Source organism: Onychostoma macrolepis, chromosome 11 (assembly GCF_012432095.1).
Source record: "Onychostoma macrolepis isolate SWU-2019 chromosome 11, ASM1243209v1, whole genome shotgun sequence".
Taxonomy (NCBI): domain Eukaryota; kingdom Metazoa; phylum Chordata; class Actinopteri; order Cypriniformes; family Cyprinidae; genus Onychostoma; species Onychostoma macrolepis.
In genome coordinates, this window is record NC_081165.1 from 18,255,290 (window position 1) to 18,273,496 (window position 18,207).

The 18,207-nt window shown below is 36.1% G+C and overlaps 3 protein-coding genes across 3 annotated transcripts; 1 reads left to right on the forward strand and 2 right to left on the reverse strand.

The window, feature by feature from the left end:
* Nucleotides 1-490: 490 nt before the first annotated feature.
* On the reverse strand, nt 491-5,880 carry LOC131549714 (dynein light chain roadblock-type 1-like). The gene is made up of 4 exons (XM_058792107.1): nt 5,761-5,880; nt 1,589-1,664; nt 1,290-1,457; nt 491-849 (listed from the first exon to the last, which is right to left on the reverse strand). Exons 1-4 carry the CDS (start codon nt 5,761-5,763, stop codon nt 800-802), a joined length of 297 nt encoding a protein of 98 aa, XP_058648090.1. The 5' UTR covers nt 5,764-5,880; the 3' UTR covers nt 491-799.
* A 359-nt stretch (nt 5,881-6,239) lies between these two features.
* On the reverse strand, nt 6,240-13,614 carry nfs1 (NFS1 cysteine desulfurase). Its single transcript, XM_058792426.1, has 13 exons — nt 13,305-13,614; nt 13,029-13,105; nt 12,783-12,899; nt 12,528-12,611; nt 12,201-12,353; nt 9,005-9,098; nt 8,775-8,909; nt 8,543-8,700; nt 8,354-8,459; nt 8,185-8,266; nt 7,839-7,922; nt 7,172-7,261; nt 6,240-7,041 (listed from the first exon to the last, which is right to left on the reverse strand). Exons 1-13 carry the CDS (start codon nt 13,411-13,413, stop codon nt 6,978-6,980), a joined length of 1,353 nt encoding a protein of 450 aa, XP_058648409.1. The 5' UTR covers nt 13,414-13,614; the 3' UTR covers nt 6,240-6,977.
* Nucleotides 13,615-14,927: 1,313 nt separating this feature from the next.
* Nucleotides 14,928-18,116, forward strand: si:ch211-15p9.2 (uncharacterized protein LOC562650 homolog). The gene is given in 4 exon segments (XM_058791939.1): nt 14,928-14,990; nt 16,275-17,051; nt 17,053-17,117; nt 17,120-18,116. Coding segments are annotated over 3 exon segments (1,110 nt in total). The 5' UTR covers nt 14,928-14,990; nt 16,275-16,620; the 3' UTR covers nt 17,734-18,116.
* The last annotated feature ends 91 nt before the right edge of the window (nt 18,117-18,207 follow it).

The window sequence follows — 18,207 nt, forward strand, 5'->3', positions numbered from 1 at the left end:
CTCAAAATAGCTACTTTTGGCATTTACATAAATAAAAGAGACACATTTTAACTCTATAGTCATATCTGTTTTTTTTCTACCGGATGCTGTCAAATCCCACAACCTCATCATCTCATCATTCATGTTCTGTGTCTATTTTTTATTTTCTATAAAGTATTCATCTAGTAACTTGTTAAAGCACTGCCATTTTTGCTACAATTTCACATCAATAAAAAAGAAATGACCTAACTGACACAACATGTTGTTGTTTTTGATGTCAAACTCTAGTAGAGGCTACAAGATATTATAATACCTTGCAGATAGAGGGGTAAAAAAAAACTAATGAAAATAGACTACAATTAAAAAATAAACTAATAAATCAGCTGAAGAACTCTAATACTGTTTTACTTTTTTTCTTGTGTACAATATGTAACAGTTTAGTATTTCCTGTATATTCAAATCAATCCAAAAAAAAAAAAAGTGTAAGCAAACACAAAATAATTAAGGAATTGCATTGTTTTATTTTTATTTTTGTATACATAAACAGGTACAGTATGTTATAGTGTCATGCTGATGCCTCCAGATGATGAACAGCTGGAGTACTTACAAAAGAGTGCAAATTATCAGAATATGCAAAGGCAGTACATTCAATATTTGTATTAATGGAAGCTTAAAGGAAGCGTACTTCTCCGTAACTGTGTTATATATAAACTTAACTTTCCTTGAACATGGAATGTAACACTTTTGTCCATTAATTACAACAAAAAATAAATAAATAAATAAAAATACTGAAGAATAAATAATGAAGAAAATGAAGAATTCAGAGCCCTTCTCTAGAATTTTTAATGGCAATCATAAAATAGTCCTTGGCTGTGGAAAGAACACAATAAAATACATTACTAATTTATGATCATAATCATAATATAGATAAATACCAAATGTATATTTGGCTGTAGTAGTATTTTAGATGTATACTGAACTGCAAAAAAAACCAAAACAAAAAAAAACACCTGACATTCAAATAAGTCTGCAGGCTGAGTGTGAAAATAATTATTTAAAAACATATTGCTGATCTACAAAAAAACTAATCAAATCATTTCAAGAGAAATAAGATTAGTCAAACACTGTCACCCGAAACCTGGAGATTGTCTAAACCAGTGGCTCTCAACCTTTGACTCCAAGGTTCCTCCACTGTCCAATACAATATTCCTCAGTCTCACTAGGAGCTTTACTGAGACCCCGCAAATTGTTGAGAAAAACACAACCTAACCTAATGAAAATTAGCATTACATAAGTGTACTTTTCTTTACCTGTGGAAATCAGAATATTATTTTTCTCAGTTTGAACATCCAGAAGAGTGGCTTCATTCTGAGGGTCAAGGTCCTTCATCATTCTCTGAGTTCTGGCGAGAAGCTGTTGGAAATTATAGGTATAGTGAAGTGTATGTTGGTGGTCTAGATTGCTTTCTATGGGGATGCCTAATAAAAAGCACACAGAAATAACAAAGATCTCTTTAACTGACCAGTTACCACTGAAGCACAGAAGCACATGACATCGTTTGCAACCAAACAATAATAATAACTAGAAACATTTCTCATTTGCCAGACACCTTCTGCGTTAACCACGATTACTCCTTCCACTCCTTTTTGAGCCTGAATCCTTTTGATCGCCTTCTCTGCCTCATTCTGCAACATAAACCCTCAAGTCATTAAAACGGCAAAATTGCTTAGTATCTAATATCATTTGGATATTACAGCTAACAGCAGCTCTGTGAAATCCCTAAATATGTCTGCGGGAAAATGCATGTATTTTTGCTTTGTTTATTATATTTACTCGAGCAGTAGCTGGTTACTAATAGTCCAGGTGATATGTGAAAATAATGTTCACTTTTTCATAAAAGCTTGAAACTTGGTAAACTTGTATAGTTTGCGGCCCTAAACATTTTCAGAAATGGAACCATCGCAAAAACACCTTGTGGTTGCCATGGCGGCCACTTTACGTTCCACCATAACCAAATTATGTATTTTATGTCATATCCCCTGAACCAAACATGATAACACAGAAAAGGTGATGTCTACCCCTATGTTTTGATGGCCAAGGATAACAATGATACCATATACAAAAACATAAACTGTTCAGGTGAACAGTGAGAAGGAAATGAGCATCACAGTATCACAGCATTTACAAAAGTCCATTTTATGGCTATTAATTTTTTACTTTCTTTGATAATTAACTAATATTTTATTCAATAACACATTAAACGATTTTTTCAAGAATACTATCATATATTTCTGAGATATATATAAAAATCATCACAGGTAAGTGTATTTCCAACACATTCTTGTTCTCTCACAACAACGCTCTAACATCACACGCAGGCGCAATGCAATCAGGTGAACATTTAATGGTTAATTTAGTGACTTCATGAGAAGGATTACAATGAAATCTCAGAAGTTGCAGAATGATATTTCAAACATTTTTCATGTAAACTTAATTTACAATCACTCTCTGGGGCCAGAGTTGTCTATTATGTCCACAAGGGGGAAGCCAGAGTCCTGCATGCGGGCAGGTACACGCAGGTGAATCGCTAATATTTGATGTAACAGGTGGAACAATATTTATGTGTAGGGTGTAGGGTGTGGAGTGGGTGCGGGCCGGACAGTGACAAGCACGGACGGGTTGCGGGTCCAATAACCAAGACTATTTCGACTCGGTCCAGTACACGCTGAGCAGTGTAGCCAATCGCGCTACCACTGATTGACAGCTGTAGTGATTATATTAAACGAAGCGCTCTTTGCTTGCTTTCTGTATTTTATCTATTTGAAGATAATAAATTTGAATAAAAGTTTTTGTGGGATGATCATTTCACCAAAAAGGAAAGGTGAATGAAAATGCCTCTCTGTGATGTTACCACAAGGCATCACTTACTTACAGATCTCAGGCTTCTGGAGGGGATGTAGATTCATAAGAGTGAGGAGGGAGTAGGAGGGTGCTGAACCTGTGGCTGTTCTGTACGCAAACATCAACGTCTTGAACTTGATGCGAGCTGCAACCGGTAGCCAGTGCAGGGAGATAAAGAGAGGTGTGAAGTGGGCCCTTTTGAGTTCATTGTAGACCAGTCGTGCCGCTGCATTCTGAAACATTTGTCGAGGTTTGATTGCGCATGATGGAAGTTCAGCCAGAAGAGCATTGCAATAGTCCAGCCTAGAAATGACAAGGGCCTGGGCAAGAAGTTGTGCAGCATGCTCTGTTTGGAAGGGCCTGATCCTCCTGATGTTGTGCAGTGCAAACCTGCAAGATCAAGCTGTCTTTACAATATGGTCCTTGAAGGTCAGCTGGTCACCAAAGAATGATTTTTGATGAACCTAGAAGGATAATGAAATCATGCTGTAAAGTCGGAATGGCAGGGAAAACGAGAAGCTCAGTCTTTGCCAGGTTGAGCTGCAGGTGATGTTCCTTCATCCATGCCGAGATGTTTGCCAGGCAGCCTGAGATCCATGCAGCTACTGGATTGTCTGGTTGAAATGATTGATAGAGCTGTGTGCCATCAATGGTAAAATGTGGTAGGAGAAACCATGTGCTGGTATAATGGGTGTATATGGTGAAGAGGTGGGGTCCAAGAACTGATCCCCAAGGAAACCCTGTGACAAGTTGATGTTCTTTGGATACCTCTCCTCCCCAGGAAACCCTGAAAGACCTACCTGTGAGATAAGATTCAAAGCAGTGGAGTGCAGATCCAGTGATGGTAGACAGGAGAATCTGATGATTCACAGAGTCAAAAGTGGTAATAGATCCAGCAGAATAAGAACTGATGATTTGGAATCAGCTTTCGCCATCTGCAGGGCTATAGTGACCGACAGCAAAGCAGTCTCAGTTGAACGGCTGCTGCTGAAACCTGATTGGTTAAAGTTCAGTTGGTCATTCTGTGAAAGAAAATAATGCAACTGTGTCTGTAAAGGTGTGACCCAAATGGTCCATTCCATGAGAATAACAAAGGAACAGCATTCCTCATGAACATCTTGTAGATTGTAGGATCTCCAGCAGGAAGGTCCTAACAGTATCTGTTGTTTCTAGCCCTTTTGTCTTCAGGTATAAAATTATATACCACAGTCAGAGCTTTGGGAGAAGCTAGGATTCATACAAGGGTTAAGACTGTTTGAAGGAAGACATGCTAACCTAGCTATTGAAGAACTACTACAGTACCATCTTCAATAAATCCTTCTTCCCACAAAAATTTTGGTCAAGCCAACTTAATTTTTTGTATTAGAGAAATCTATTACATTGGTGAGCCACCCAAAAGACTGCTCAGCAAAAATACAGTAAAGATGATGATACATGGGGCAACTTTTTAGGTTAGAAGGGTGTAGTATGCACTGGCCTGTCTAGACAGATATTGTCTTGACAAGAAGTTAAAGTGGATCATAAAGCGTCAGTTGCTGTATTTACAACCAGAGATGAGAAACGGATGGGTGAGGGAAGAGAGGATGACAGAGGAAAAATGAAAGGGTGAGAGGGAGCATAGGTTTTGCCTAAAAGTAACTGGTAGAGGAATTGGTGGCACACCGGTAGTAATATGTAGGTTAATGTAATAAAAAATTTGCAGAAATAACATTTCAAATTATTAGACATGAGAAGACCAGTACCCTTCCAACCTGATAGGGCGTGTGAGAGAAAGGGAAGTTGTTAGAGAGAACAGCAGTGGTTGTGGAGTCTTCTGGACGAATCCAGGTCTCAGTCAAGCCCAAGATACTAATAGTAGACTGAGAATCAATGGCCAAATTGAAGTTTGTTGACAGCTGACTGACAATTGCAGAGACCCAGAGAAAATGACAGACGTGCAGCAGAAGAGGTGCAGATAGGACGCAGCTTAGCAAGACTGCGTTGCCATCTGCGTGTGATGTTAGAGCGTTTTTGAGAGAGAGAACAAGAATGTATTGGAAACATACTACCTCCTACCTGACTCTACCTGAGAGGTAAGGAAAAATACACTTAAGATTATATTTTTTATATCTCTGAAATAAATTATTGTATTCTTGAAAACAATCTTTTATTGTACTATTGAATAAAATATTAGTTAAGCTGGTGTGTGGTGGGCGTTCTGGGACAATATGGCTGCTGTTGCATCAAGTGGATGCTGCACATTGGTGGTGGTTGAGGAGATTCCCACTTCCATGTAAAGAGCTTTGAGTACCCAGAAAAGTGCTATATAAATGTAATAAATTAATAATTAATTAATTAATTAAACAGCCTTTTATTGTACTATTGAATAAAATATTAGTTAATTATCAAAGAAATAAAAAAATGTATAGCCATAATATGGACTTTTGTAAATGCTGCGATACTGTTATTGCCTTCTCACATTGCTGATTTCACCATTAACTCTTCACCTGAACAGTTTATGTTGCTGTATATGGTATCATTGTAATCCTTGGCCATCAAAACATAGGGGTAGACATCACCTTTTCTAAGTTATCATATTTGGTTCAGGAGATATGACATAAAATACATAATTTGGTTATAGCGGAAAGTAAAATGGTCGCCATGGCAACCACGAGGTGTTTTTGCGTTGGCTCCATTTCTGAAAATGTTCAGGGCACTAACCTTTTATAAAAAAGTGAACATATCACCTCAAATTTTGTACATATCACCTACCATATCTATGATGGCAACGGCTTGCTGAAGTTAGCCTACAAAAACCTTAACTGAAACAATAATGAGCTAACAAACACGTACTTTGAATTATAGAAACACAATCAAGTTTAAGTGCTGAAATGTACTTGCCATTTTGAAAGAAAGTCGCTGAACTAGATGTTTTTGTTTGTTTTGTTTTTAAATAGTAGGCTATGTGACATTAGTATGTCAACGGTCGGTTATGCGTTACTGCTGTCTGCTGGACTGGAGGAAAGTGTGTTCTCAAAAACAAACAAACCAATAAACAAATAAAAACGAAATCCAGTTTTGTTCAGAAATTCCTCCAGATTGGCTGAAATTTAAAAATATATATATTTTATCCATTGTACTGAATATTTTTGTGGAAACGGTCTAAGTATTCTTTGATTAATAGAAAGTTCAAAAGAATCATTACTTCAAACAAATCTTTTGTAATGTCTCACTTTTCATTCATGTATCCTTACTGATCAATTGTTTAATTTTTTTAAAATCAGTTTCAACCAAAATATACAGCACAATTGCTAATAAATGTAATTTATTTTATTCATTTGTATTTGTTCATTTATTATATAGCAAAAAGGACAAAACAATTGGTTTGGATGTTTATTGGTATAACACATAATGGAATAAAACAATGACTTTACAACAACAGAGCCCACAGAATCTGTGAACTGCAATCATGAAAGTCATGCAAGCTCGTACTAGAACACAAGCATGAAGTTCTTACACAACACTTTTCTAATAGGCAAGTGAATACCATGACACCTTTTATCAATCCTGTCCTGTGCCAAAACATGTAATGTTTCAAGCTGGTGTTGACCTTTTTTTTAATGAAAAACATTACCCTTAAACTGTAAATATGAATTAGCATCTGACTCGCCTAACACAATGCTAATTTTAATGAAGCATAATGTATCACTGAAATTAATATCGCTGGTCATTTTGCAGTATAATGTGCTCAAACACACACAGGACAACATTCAGTGCATGTTTATAGTAAGATCTTTTGTGGTTATATTTTCAGTGATTTCAACAGAGCAACTGTGAATATACTATAAAATAATATCAAACAAACTGAAGTGAAAGCTGGTTTGAGAAAAAGTGATAGAATTGACAAAAAGCAGATCTCTGTAAACCCTGCAATTCATATAAATGCACTTTAAAATCGTCTTCACATAGACAAGTTCAATTCTCCAAAACTGAGAAAATATATTGTGCGTGTTTTTTGGGAAAATAAGGTCTAAGGAGGTATGGCAGCCTAATCAAGCTTTATAGAAGAAGTATTCACAACCACAGCAGGGCTTCATACTCCATGTGTTCAGAACAACTCAGTGCTGGGTCCATTTGATGCTTTTAATGTCAATGCCTTCCTGGACCATTTCCCATAATGGACTAAGAGACAAAGACAGACAAAAAAATAATTATGAACAGTCCTAATTTTTCACAGGAATTCAAATAAAACATAACATAACAGTATCTAAATGAACTATTTTATCAGTCAAATCAAGCATGATCAGCTCACCTCATCTCCCTCAGCCGCTTGACCTGATGAATACACTTCTCCACTGTATAGTCCACTTCCACCTCTGTGGTAAATCTGCCAATTCCAAACCTTACAAAAAAAAATTTAAAAAAATTTGGTCATGTGCATCAGATCCCCTCATTACAGTTTGTGAGGTCATGGTTCAAGCAGGAAATGTGTGTATTAAAGCCCCATTCACACCAAGGACGATAACTATAAAGATAATGATAAAGATTTAGTTCTAAAAAATTTTTCAATATTAAAGAATAGCAGAGTTCACACCACAGCTATAATGATAAAGGCACAGAGAAACGATATAGTTGGAATCACTTTCAGAACGATTTTTTTCCAGCTGATGATAGATACAAACATTGATACCCAATCAGAAACCATCCTGCTATCATGAGCTCGAGAATTTAAAGCGACAGATGCATGTGTGCTTAGAATATACAGACGATATCGTCCGCTGGTGTGGACGCTAATACTGTTATCTTTATAGTTATTGTTCTTGGTGTGAACGGGGCTTAAGACTTAAGATAAAATCTGAGTACAGATTACGTAACAAAAGCACACAGAGAGAGAGAGAGAGAGAGAGAGAGAGAGAGAAACAAGGCATGTTGAGCAGCAACAACAACATTTACGTTGATATTATATAAAAACCACGAACCGAATAGATGAGTGTGCCAAGTCCTCATCTGCCCCTATTGCTCTAAGGACATACGAGGGCTCTAAGGAAGCAGATGTGCAGGCGCTGCAGCAAGAACAATGTTACTTTAGTATTATTCATGCACCATTATTATTTTGAATCAGCTTTCATTTGTAGTAATTTTGTCATTCCTTTTTATACTATTTTATATTGTATGCATGTACTGTATGTATGCATGCATGTATATATAAACCAGCTTTGTAATGTAAATGTAATAAATGTTATGTAAAGGATAGTTGTAGTCTTTCTCCATGTTTTATGTACTCAAAAATTGTAAACCCTGGTCTGACATTTTTAAACTACTGACCTTCCAGATGAAAGCGCAACATCTTTTAACGCCATCAACAGACTCTCCCCCTCAACATAGGCAAATGATAAATTAACACATCCTGCAGGAGGAAATTGTTTTTAGATTACAAACTCAAGTCAACTTGGAACCTTTAAGAAAGAGATACAATTAGAAAGTCGAATCTTACCTGGGTACCTCTGATCTGGGTCTCCATTCATCACAACATCAGGAATCTCTGACATGATCTTCTGCACAAGGCGATTTGCAAGCAGAGTCACACGCTTGTGATCGTACTGAAAATAAACAGGAAATGAAACTCGCATATAAGCAAACTTAGACTGGCTGTAGAAAGTTTAACTAACTCTGAAGTCTCTACCTCTAACTCTTGCTGGGCGACCTCACAGGCGGCTCCGAGGCCTACGACTAGAGGTGTGGGCACGGTCCCTGAACGTAGACCCCTTTCCTGTCCCCCTCCGTTCTGTAAAGGCTCAATACGAACCCTGGGTCTCCTTCTCACGTACAAAGCCCCAACTCCTAATAAACACAACCACTGATTAATATATTTCGGATAATATAACTGTTGTGCATTTAAATGTACAATACTCTACCTTTGGGCCCGTAGATCTTATGGCCGCTGATGGACATCAGATCCACTTTCCAGTCAGAGACATTAATGGGGATCTTTCCAACAGCCTGAGCAGCATCAGTGTGGAAGAACACATTTTTGGACCTACATAGATGACCTGAAATCAAAAACATTGTTGATATAGAAGACATGAAGATTGACAGGTATATGTTTAGAGCATTATAATAATAATAATAATAAAAAAAGTGTTACCTATTTCTTTGATTGGCTGTTTGACACCAATCTCATTGTTGATAGTCATTATGGACACCAAACTGGTATCTAGACGGATCGTTTCCTGTAATAGCTGAGAATGCAAAATATAAGAAAAAAAAGATACATAAATGAAATATGAAACTATTTTATAAAGGTGAATTTCATGCGTTCTTTTTTTTTTTCCTGTGTCAAAATCAGCCACCAACAGGATTGCAATCAGTGTTGGGAAGGTTACTTTAGAAATGTAATAAGCTACATATTACCCTATTTAACATGTAATAACTATTGCAACTTATTTTGGTGACTTTTCTAAATTTCTCAATATTAATTTCCAAACATTTAAACAAAGCAGGGTTAACCTTACAGAAGTACTAAACACTGATTACGGTCAAGACATTCAAAATCCTTCATCACAGATTTAAGATTATAAAAATTCTATTTTAAAGCACAGCCTCCACAAAATCAGACTTTAGCATCTCTTTTTACTTTGAGATCGTTCTGAGGTTAAATGCTGTTTCAAAATCATAAGATATAGTTTAATAGCTATGATACTGTTTTTGAAATCAAATCTTTCCATAGCTATGACAAGAAACACTGCCTTGGAAAAAACAGTTAATCTTAAAAAAAATAAAGCATATACATAAACAGTGGTGGGGAAAGTGACTTTTAAAAGTAATGCATTACAGTATTGTGTTACTCCCTAAAAAAGTAATTAATTACATTACTTTTTATGGAAAGTAATGCATTATGTTACTTTTTAAATCTGGGCAGGGCTTGCTTGTTTGTTTTTAATATAAAAAGTTATTTTACAAATGTAAAAACCCTTTCTCACCAAAAGTAAAACGAATACGCCTCAGGCTGAAGGAAATATAAATTGATGTCTGTACAGTAGTGGGCGCAGCTCAAACAAATTACAAGAAGAATATGACTCAGGAGGAGAAAGTTCAACACTATTCAGCAAAAACAAAAGTTAAACAAATGTGTCATTTTTGCTTAGTATGGTTGAATTAGATCATCGAAGGTCAGTGACAAAGACATTAGTTAATAAAATGGGATTAAATACATAAATGACATTTCATTTTTGCAGGTTTGTATAATATTCGGAGTTTGCATTTGACTGTTTTTATTCATTTTAAGGAATACTGAATCTGTATTTGTGCAGGTGAGATGAGTAAATATATGATCTTAGTGTAGTTCTAGACTAAATATGAACATGTTCACAGCAAGAATATTATAGTTTTGAATTTTTAAATTAGCTTTTATTTTAATATCGTTTTCAAATTTCCAATAATTTCAGTTTAGTTTTAGTTAGTTTCATTAATGGTTTTGATAGTTTTAGTTTAGCTTTTATTTTGTGAACACATTTCTATTTAGTTTTTATATATTTTAGTTTCAGTTTTAGTAATTATAGTTTAACAGAGTTAATGGAACACTTCAAGTGTAGACCAAACCAAGACATTTAATTTTAGCAGAGTTGAATGTTTGCAGTTTACAGTTAACTCTTGTGCAAACCTCTTAATAATGAAAATAAAAATTCTTTACAATTCAAAAACCAAAAATATACTTATATGTATACAATTTATTAATTCATATTCATATTAAAAATATAATCTTGTTTAATATGTCAATAGTTTACAAACAGCAAGCTAATCAAGGTTTTCAGAGTTAATAGACAGCATCAGGCAGTTGAGTTTGTATCAGGGTTGGACACAAACTAAATTCTGCAGGACAATGGCCCTCCAGTGCTGGATTTGAGGAAACATGCCCTGCGTCCCAATGTGCATACTATCCACCCTATCTGCCCTAAATAGTATTAAAAATTACTAATATCAGATAGAATTTAGCATGGACAGTGTGCACATTGGGACGCAGGCTTGTTCTTTGCAATCGTTACTGAAACTCTGTAATCTTTATTTTTGTCCATCTGTGTTTTCAATGCATTAATTTGTTGGATTTTTTGCACATACGAGTCGGTGCACACTACTGTATGTCCCGTCTCCCTCTATGAACGTACACAATAAGAAGAAACAATCTAAAATGGTTTGAAACCTCATACTACTCAAAAATAAATGCGATATGGTGATTTAAATGATGTTTGCACTTTACTTTGACGAGCCGCTCCAGCGCTCACGCGCTTCAGATGAGCAACGCAATCAGTCCCAGTTCTAAAGCCCCTTTTACACAACATGGCAAGCGGTGAAAACACAGCGCGGCTATCGCTTTCTCTCATTTTGGATACATTTTATACAGTCAATGCGGTGCTCGTGTCATGGACTCGAGGCGGACGTTACCATAGTAATCGCAAGGCGTGACAGAATGACTCTTCACTAAAGTCAACTCATCCAAATCTTTTAATTCTGTGTATGTCAACTCACTCTCATGTTGTTCTCGCACGTCAAGCACGCTTTTAAAAGTTCGTGCGCTGTAAGGGGTGTATTATTATTATTATTATTATTTATAGTTATTTCCCATTTCATAGCCCGCGTCTTGTTTTTAAGTGCAAAAACGCATTCTCTGTGAATAGCCGCTTAGGACGCAGCTCACGTGCATGAAGCGCCATCTATTTCCCTAAACAACCACAGGTCCGATTTTCTGGCACAGAATTAGAGTTTATTAAATCACGAACACGATTGTTTATTTTTGCTAATTATTTTATTTTCGTTAGTTTTTCAGTTACTGTTGTTAGTTTCGTAGTTTAGTTTTTCATTTATTTAGAAATTGTAATTTTATTTCAGTTTACGAAAATGTTATATGAAATAGTTTTATAATGTTATGTATATAATATATATGTATATAATGTTATATGAAATAGTTTTAGTTTTCGCTTACGAAAATAACCTTCACACACAATGCCTCTGCACTTACTCACGATTTCTCTCAACATGGCAACACAAGAGCTGTCAGTCAATACATGGGAAACAAAGTAACTTATTTGAAAAAGTAACTCAGATATTTCCTTCTAAATTAAAAAGTAATGCGTTATCCCCAACACTGTACAAAAATCAAATAGGAAATAAAACAGTAATCAAATAAGCATGTGTCCTATTCTGTTTCCTAAAATCCTTAAACACTGGTGTTTCATATTTTAGAGCAAATCAATGCAGTTTAGGAAAGAAATCAATTAAATCTGTGTTTGTGTGTATGTGTGAATATTCACTCGGAAATTGGATGTTTCCCCTTTAAGAAAGCTTACCTTCAAATCAATCAGTCCATTATTTTTCACAGGTAAATAGGTTACATCAAAACCCTCTGCCTCCAGAATTCGGCAGGAGTCTAGCACACACTTGTGCTCAGTTTGGGTGGTAATGATGTGTTTTTTTTTAGCCTTATAAAACCGAGCCACACCCTTTAAAAAAAAAGACAAGACATAAAATAACAACCAAGAGATATTTAGTTACTTGCAGCACATACTATTTAAACTTTACATATTCGTTTATTTTAGAATATGCCTAGTCATTTGTGTCCTTGCGTCCCACTTTCTCCTAATCCTAATCTTACCTCACAATAATGACATACTTACTTTGATTGACATATTGTTGGACTCAGTCGCACCACTTGTGAACACAATCTCCCTTGGGTCAGCACTAATAAGATCTGCTACTTGCTGAAGAGGAAATAAACATTTGTGCTACCATAAACAGTGCATTTTTGGCTTAATCAAAATATTATGGTTCAGTACTCATAAATACAACTCTCAGCTATCTGAGAATGCTAATAATCCAGAGAATGTTCTTGCTTCTCTTATAAAAACATGCAAGGAAGTATAAAGACTTACTTTTCTCGCTTTTTCCATTGCGGACTCGCTCTCCCATCCGTAAGCGTGAGTCCTGGAATGTGGGTTCCCGTAGTAATTGACTTGATAGGGAAGCATGGCATCCAAAACCCTTGGATCCTGGAACATTTTTCAATAATAGCATGTAAACATCCCAGAAATGTTCTCATGCACTACATTTACAAGTCTGATTAATTACTTTATCTACATGGCAGGAGTATAATTAGGATGACTACAGCAGATGGGTACCATGGGTGTGGTGGCCTGAAAGTCCATATACAGGGGTCTCAGTTCATCCTTTTCTAGTTCCCTACTCTTGATCAACTCTGTGGAAAAAGACAGGCATGTTCATCAACATTAAAATTGTTAGTGACTGGAACAAATACAGTCATACAAGTAAGTATTTACATGCCAGCTTGCTAATACCTCTATTAGCACAGCCTTGTAGAGAAACTTACACAAGCTAAATACAACTGCGTCACTGTTACTCTCTAGACTAGAGAACTGGATTTACTTCTACTGTACCTTTCTGCGTCTGCACAGTGTTGACAGCGCTTTGAGCGAAGCTCAGTCGACGGCTGGAGATCCCACACATGGAGCCCAGAAGTTTTCTTGGTAGAGTCCTGTTCATCATGTTTATGCAATTACAGTGTTCTCAACATAAACAATGACAGAAACAATTAAAATAGCTTCTTATAAAGATTTCGTCAACCAAAAGATAAACAAACGTATTATTCGGGCAACTTTAGATGCGACAACATGCCCACTATCAACGAACAGTGTGTCATCTACCCTCAAAACACACTCCAATGCTTACACAAGACGCACACCGAGCTGGGGCGGGACGACTGTTATTATAACTCTCATTGGTTATCTGAGTCACTTATGGGCGGGGTTTTGTGACGTATACGGAGTTTATTGGTTGAAACCTAAACTATGCATGTCTTCTCTTTTTTTTTTTTTTACCGGAAATTGTGAATATGAACCAATACAATGCTGCTCTAACTGGTTCGTTCATCTGTCCTCCAGTAGCCCCTCACTGCAGAACAAAGATCCAGTTGGAGAAAATCAACAGCGTTTAATGAAATATATTTTTTTTGTCTTTATTATGTTCTTATATTTGTTATGTTATATTGTCTATATTATTATTTTGTCTATATAATGTTCCCACAAGTAGTGATCGGAAGTCCAAATGATTTCCGCGAATCGGTTCTTTTGAACAGATCGTTTTAAAGAACCGATTCGGTGGTTGTTTGTTTCATTACGTAATTACGTCATCATGACGAAGCTTTTGTTATTTCTTGTTGCTTGTTAATAAAAAACAAGTGAAGCTACATAGTTTCGAAGAATCATAATTAGTTGTTTTTAATTATTAAAAACATAACTGTTGCATAAAAATAGAACTTATGCCAAAAATGAGATGAAGAGTCACAATTTTACAAAAAAATCGACTTTGATTTCCTGTATTAATATTTCAGTGTAACGTTATGTCATACTCATAATGATTACGTTTTGTCTCAATCTTGACTTTTTGTGTAATCAATTATGACATTTGTGTTTTTTAGGGCTCGGCTTCCTTAAGTTTTACTTTTACTTTTCTACTACTGAAATAAATTTTCGTCCTGCCACGAGCAGCAGAATGACCGCACAAGGTGGGCGCGCTCCCGCGCAAGAATATAAGGGTGATTCTTAGACTATGGGCACTTTTATGTTCATTGCTCATATTTTTAAAAAAACACATATAATTTTGGACAAATTCCTCTTTCTTTGTCAAACTAACAATAAAACCACCTTAAAAACTTTTACTACCTTTCTATTATGATTTTTTTTTCATACTTTTCAACCTCCTTATCAAAATCACTGTTTTCTCCTTGTCGCACACCAAGACTTTTAAACTTCAACAATGAAAATACAGTTTAAAAATATGACTTATCTGGTAACTATTAATGTACCTGAATTAAGCACTAGTAAAATAATTAAAATACATTATAGTATTTAATGTGAGACTACTATCAATATTACTTTTAATACAAATATAGCTGTCACACAGTATTGGTGTCATTTCCACCACAACACTGTAATGTCCCTTTAAACAGTTTGTATGAAAGATTGTTTAGGTGGTTTCTATGGAAATGTTCAGTGACATCAGAGCACATGTTGGACATGGAGGGAATTTAAAGTTTCATCAACAACAAATGAAGAAAAATCAAGGTAAATATTGCTTGATCAGTTAATATATTTATTCTACGTCATTTCCAAACATGCTGTACCTTCAAGGGTGTTTTTAAAAAGCTAAAAATTGTAAGTTAAATAAGAGTATTTTGCATACATGAAATGCTAATTATTAATTCAAAGCTAATCAGTGAAGCTGTCTTCCATTTCTTCACAAAAATCTACAGAAACGGCATTTCCACCACACTGCCCTCTGTGGTGGAAATTACATTTATGGTTACAAAGTACAGTTGATATGTTTAATGGCTTTGTTAAATGAGTGTGATGAGTTTAAGACTTTTTCTAATAAATATCTCTACTGTTTCTCTACATTCACGTTAATTCATTGTCATTTTCACAACACCCTGTCATTTCCATCACCACACATATTTTTAAAAAATATTTAAAAAGTTTTCATCACACATTAAAAATGTATCCACAATTTATGAGATCATGCTCTACTTAATATACAAATTCAAGTTATTTAAGTTATATTTATTTTCTAGTAAGCTCTTACCCAAACCAATATTACATTTCAGAGTGCGAAAGGTGTACAGTTCAGCGTTTGGTCCTTAGGGCAGTTAATTTATCTCATTGACAAATGTATAATTATTGTACATTGTGGAAAAACAGGTAAAACTAGTTACAAAAATGATCTTAGACAATTCTTGAGAGACATAAGTTATTCTATATTTAAATAAAAGCTGTATATTGAGATGTGGTGGAAATGACATTTGTTCATTGCAGGTTGGAAATTTTTTTTAATATATTAACAATTTCTCTTGTAATCTAAGTTTGTCCTCTTACAGACCTTAAAACTAGACACATTATTTAAAATTATGTTACTTTTGAACAAGTTTTTTTTATTCAACTTCACAAGGCTAAAAGTGCCCCTAGTTGAAGAAACGCCCATAAATAGAATGGATTTTATACTTTCCCATTCCTTGAAAATTATTTTAAAACGTGTGACAATGAGGAAGTATAGAATGAAGAAATATAAAAAGTCCGGAAAAGTACGTTTACAATATTCACATAGGCTCTAACAGGTATACAATTCCAAATATATCTAGTATTTATTGAAAATGAATCATTTGGTGTCTAGAGAGCCTTTAGTAACAGCTGCACTTGCATGCAATCATTTTGTTTTTGCCACTATACAGTATGGCTGAACTGTACTTATTCAGTTATATGTTTATGTATCCTACTTAGCACAGTAAATCTTGATTGCTTACTTTGGTTTGATTGTTTTTTTTTTACTCATTTAACCTAAAACATTTATTTCAGAATCCACCATAACTTCTCTTGGCATAAATGTCTCCAACTTCAGTGCACCACTTTAGACATCAGCGGTCGTTACAGAGATGAAAAACAGCAGTGCAGGGATATTTGACTCTACAATCTACAATCTGCACACCAGTCTGCACAAATCCACCAATGATTCTAAACCCCAGAAGAAAATACAATGCCAAAGCAAAAGAGATGTCACACACAAATAGACCATGTTTTGAAGACTAATGAATATAGTTGAAAACCAAATGGCTATGATGGATGGTATAACGGGTCAATAAAAGGGTTTGATAGTAATATCCTTCCATCAAACTCCCCATGTGAAGACAGACGGAGTGCTGCAATGTGTCTACAGAGCCGAGGCATGCTGTTTGGAGTATTTGATGGCCACGCAGGTTCTGCTTGCGCACAAGCAGTTAGTGAACGCCTCTTTTACTACATAGCCGTATCTCTACTTCCATTGAGGACTTTAACTGAGATAGAGGAGGCTGTGGAGAGTGAACGGCCTATACTTCCAGTGCTACAATGGCACAAACATCCCAACGACTATGTTAGCACAGATGCTTGCAAGCTATACTTCAATAGCCTGAGGACATACTGGCAGGAGAGAATAGATCTGCATGAGGATGATGATGACGACAGTGATATAAGAAACTCTTTCAAGAGACTGGATAACGATATTTCCTTGGAGGCCCAGGTGGATTTTAGGGTTCCTTTTGCTCGTTTCACACCTCTCAGGGTGGCTGGGTCTGGATGCACGGCCTGTGTGGCTCATGTGGACAGCTCTCAGTGTTACCAATGACCACAATGCCCACAACCCAGATGAGATGCAACGGGTTCTTTCAGGCATCCTGCTTCTGAGCAGAAGACAGTGGTGAAACATAACAGATTATTGGGCCTGTTGATTCCTTTCAGGGCTTTTGGAGACATGAAATTCAAGTGGAGCGGTGAGCTCTTGAATCGCATCTATGAGGCACATCCAGAGCTGCTGATCGGGAACAAAAATGCAAAAATGCTGCTGCCGGACTGCCACACACCACCTTACCTCATAGCAGATCCAGAAACTACATGTTACAAATTGCGACCACAGGACAAATTCTTGATTCTAGCTACTGATGGTCTTTGGGAACTGATGCACAGGCAGACTGTGGTGCAAGTCTTGGGGGAAAATCGATCTGACATGCAGTGGAAGAAGCCAGTTTCTGGACTGTGTTTTACAGTGGGACAGATGCATAGACTGCTGCAGGAGAGGAAGAGTAGAGCTCTTTCTGCTCTGGAGGATGAGAACAGTACTACTCAACTGATCCGTCACGCTCTGGTCAGCGACAGCTGCGGCTCCATTGAACCCAAGCGCATTGCCAAAATAATCAGTCTGCCAAAAGATTTGGCAAAGATGTATAGAGATGACATACAGTCATTCACTTTAATAGTTAATCTACTTAAAGCTTTACTTTAAATAATTTAGAAGTGTAAAAAAAAAAAAAACACATTAATTGATTAGAATGCAAGGGCTGCCTGGAAAGTATCCTGTCAAGTAATATGAAAAATAGAGACATTAAAGACACAAAATACAAGAAACATTGTACATTGGATAATGATGTCTCAGTCCCCTTCAAAGGTAATTTCAGTTTTGGGAAAAATAAGTCACAAGGCACCTAATCTGGACTGGGGGCGAGGGGTGTTGGGTGATTTGATGTTTTGCCAAAAAACTCTTGCACGAGATGTGATGCATGGGCAGGTGCATTGTCGTGACCAGTTGCACACAGCTGCAGCCGTTTTCATCCTATTGCATTCTCTCATCTCTTATTATTCATAATATATGGCTGGATACTTTCTGGACGTCCCTCTTTTGTCAGTTTAATTTATACTCATTAACATTAACCAATAAATATAGCAGCAAACCTCAGCAACAAAAAGACATCTCTCTTTT

What these genes read in the sequence shown, in the direction of transcription:
- nfs1 (XM_058792426.1), bottom strand. Translation starts at nt 13,413, where the DNA reads ATGATGAACAGGACTCTACCAAGAAAACTTCTGGGCTCCATGTGTGGG. An exon ending in TTCAGGCCACCACACCCATG is followed by an intron (nt 12,900 to 13,028) that starts GTACCCATCTGC and finishes AAAATGTTCCAG; the next exon opens with GATCCAAGGGTTTTGGATGC. An exon ending in TAAGATCTACGGGCCCAAAG is followed by an intron (nt 8,701 to 8,774) that starts GTAGAGTATTGT and finishes TGTGTTTATTAG; the next exon opens with GAGTTGGGGCTTTGTACGTG.
- LOC131549714 (XM_058792107.1), bottom strand. An exon ending in AATCGTGGTTAACGCAGAAG is followed by an intron (nt 1,458 to 1,588) that starts GTGTCTGGCAAA and finishes GCTTTTTATTAG; the next exon opens with GCATCCCCATAGAAAGCAAT. An exon ending in TAATATTCTGATTTCCACAG is followed by an intron (nt 850 to 1,289) that starts GTAAAGAAAAGT and finishes TTCTTTCCACAG; the next exon opens with CCAAGGACTATTTTATGATT.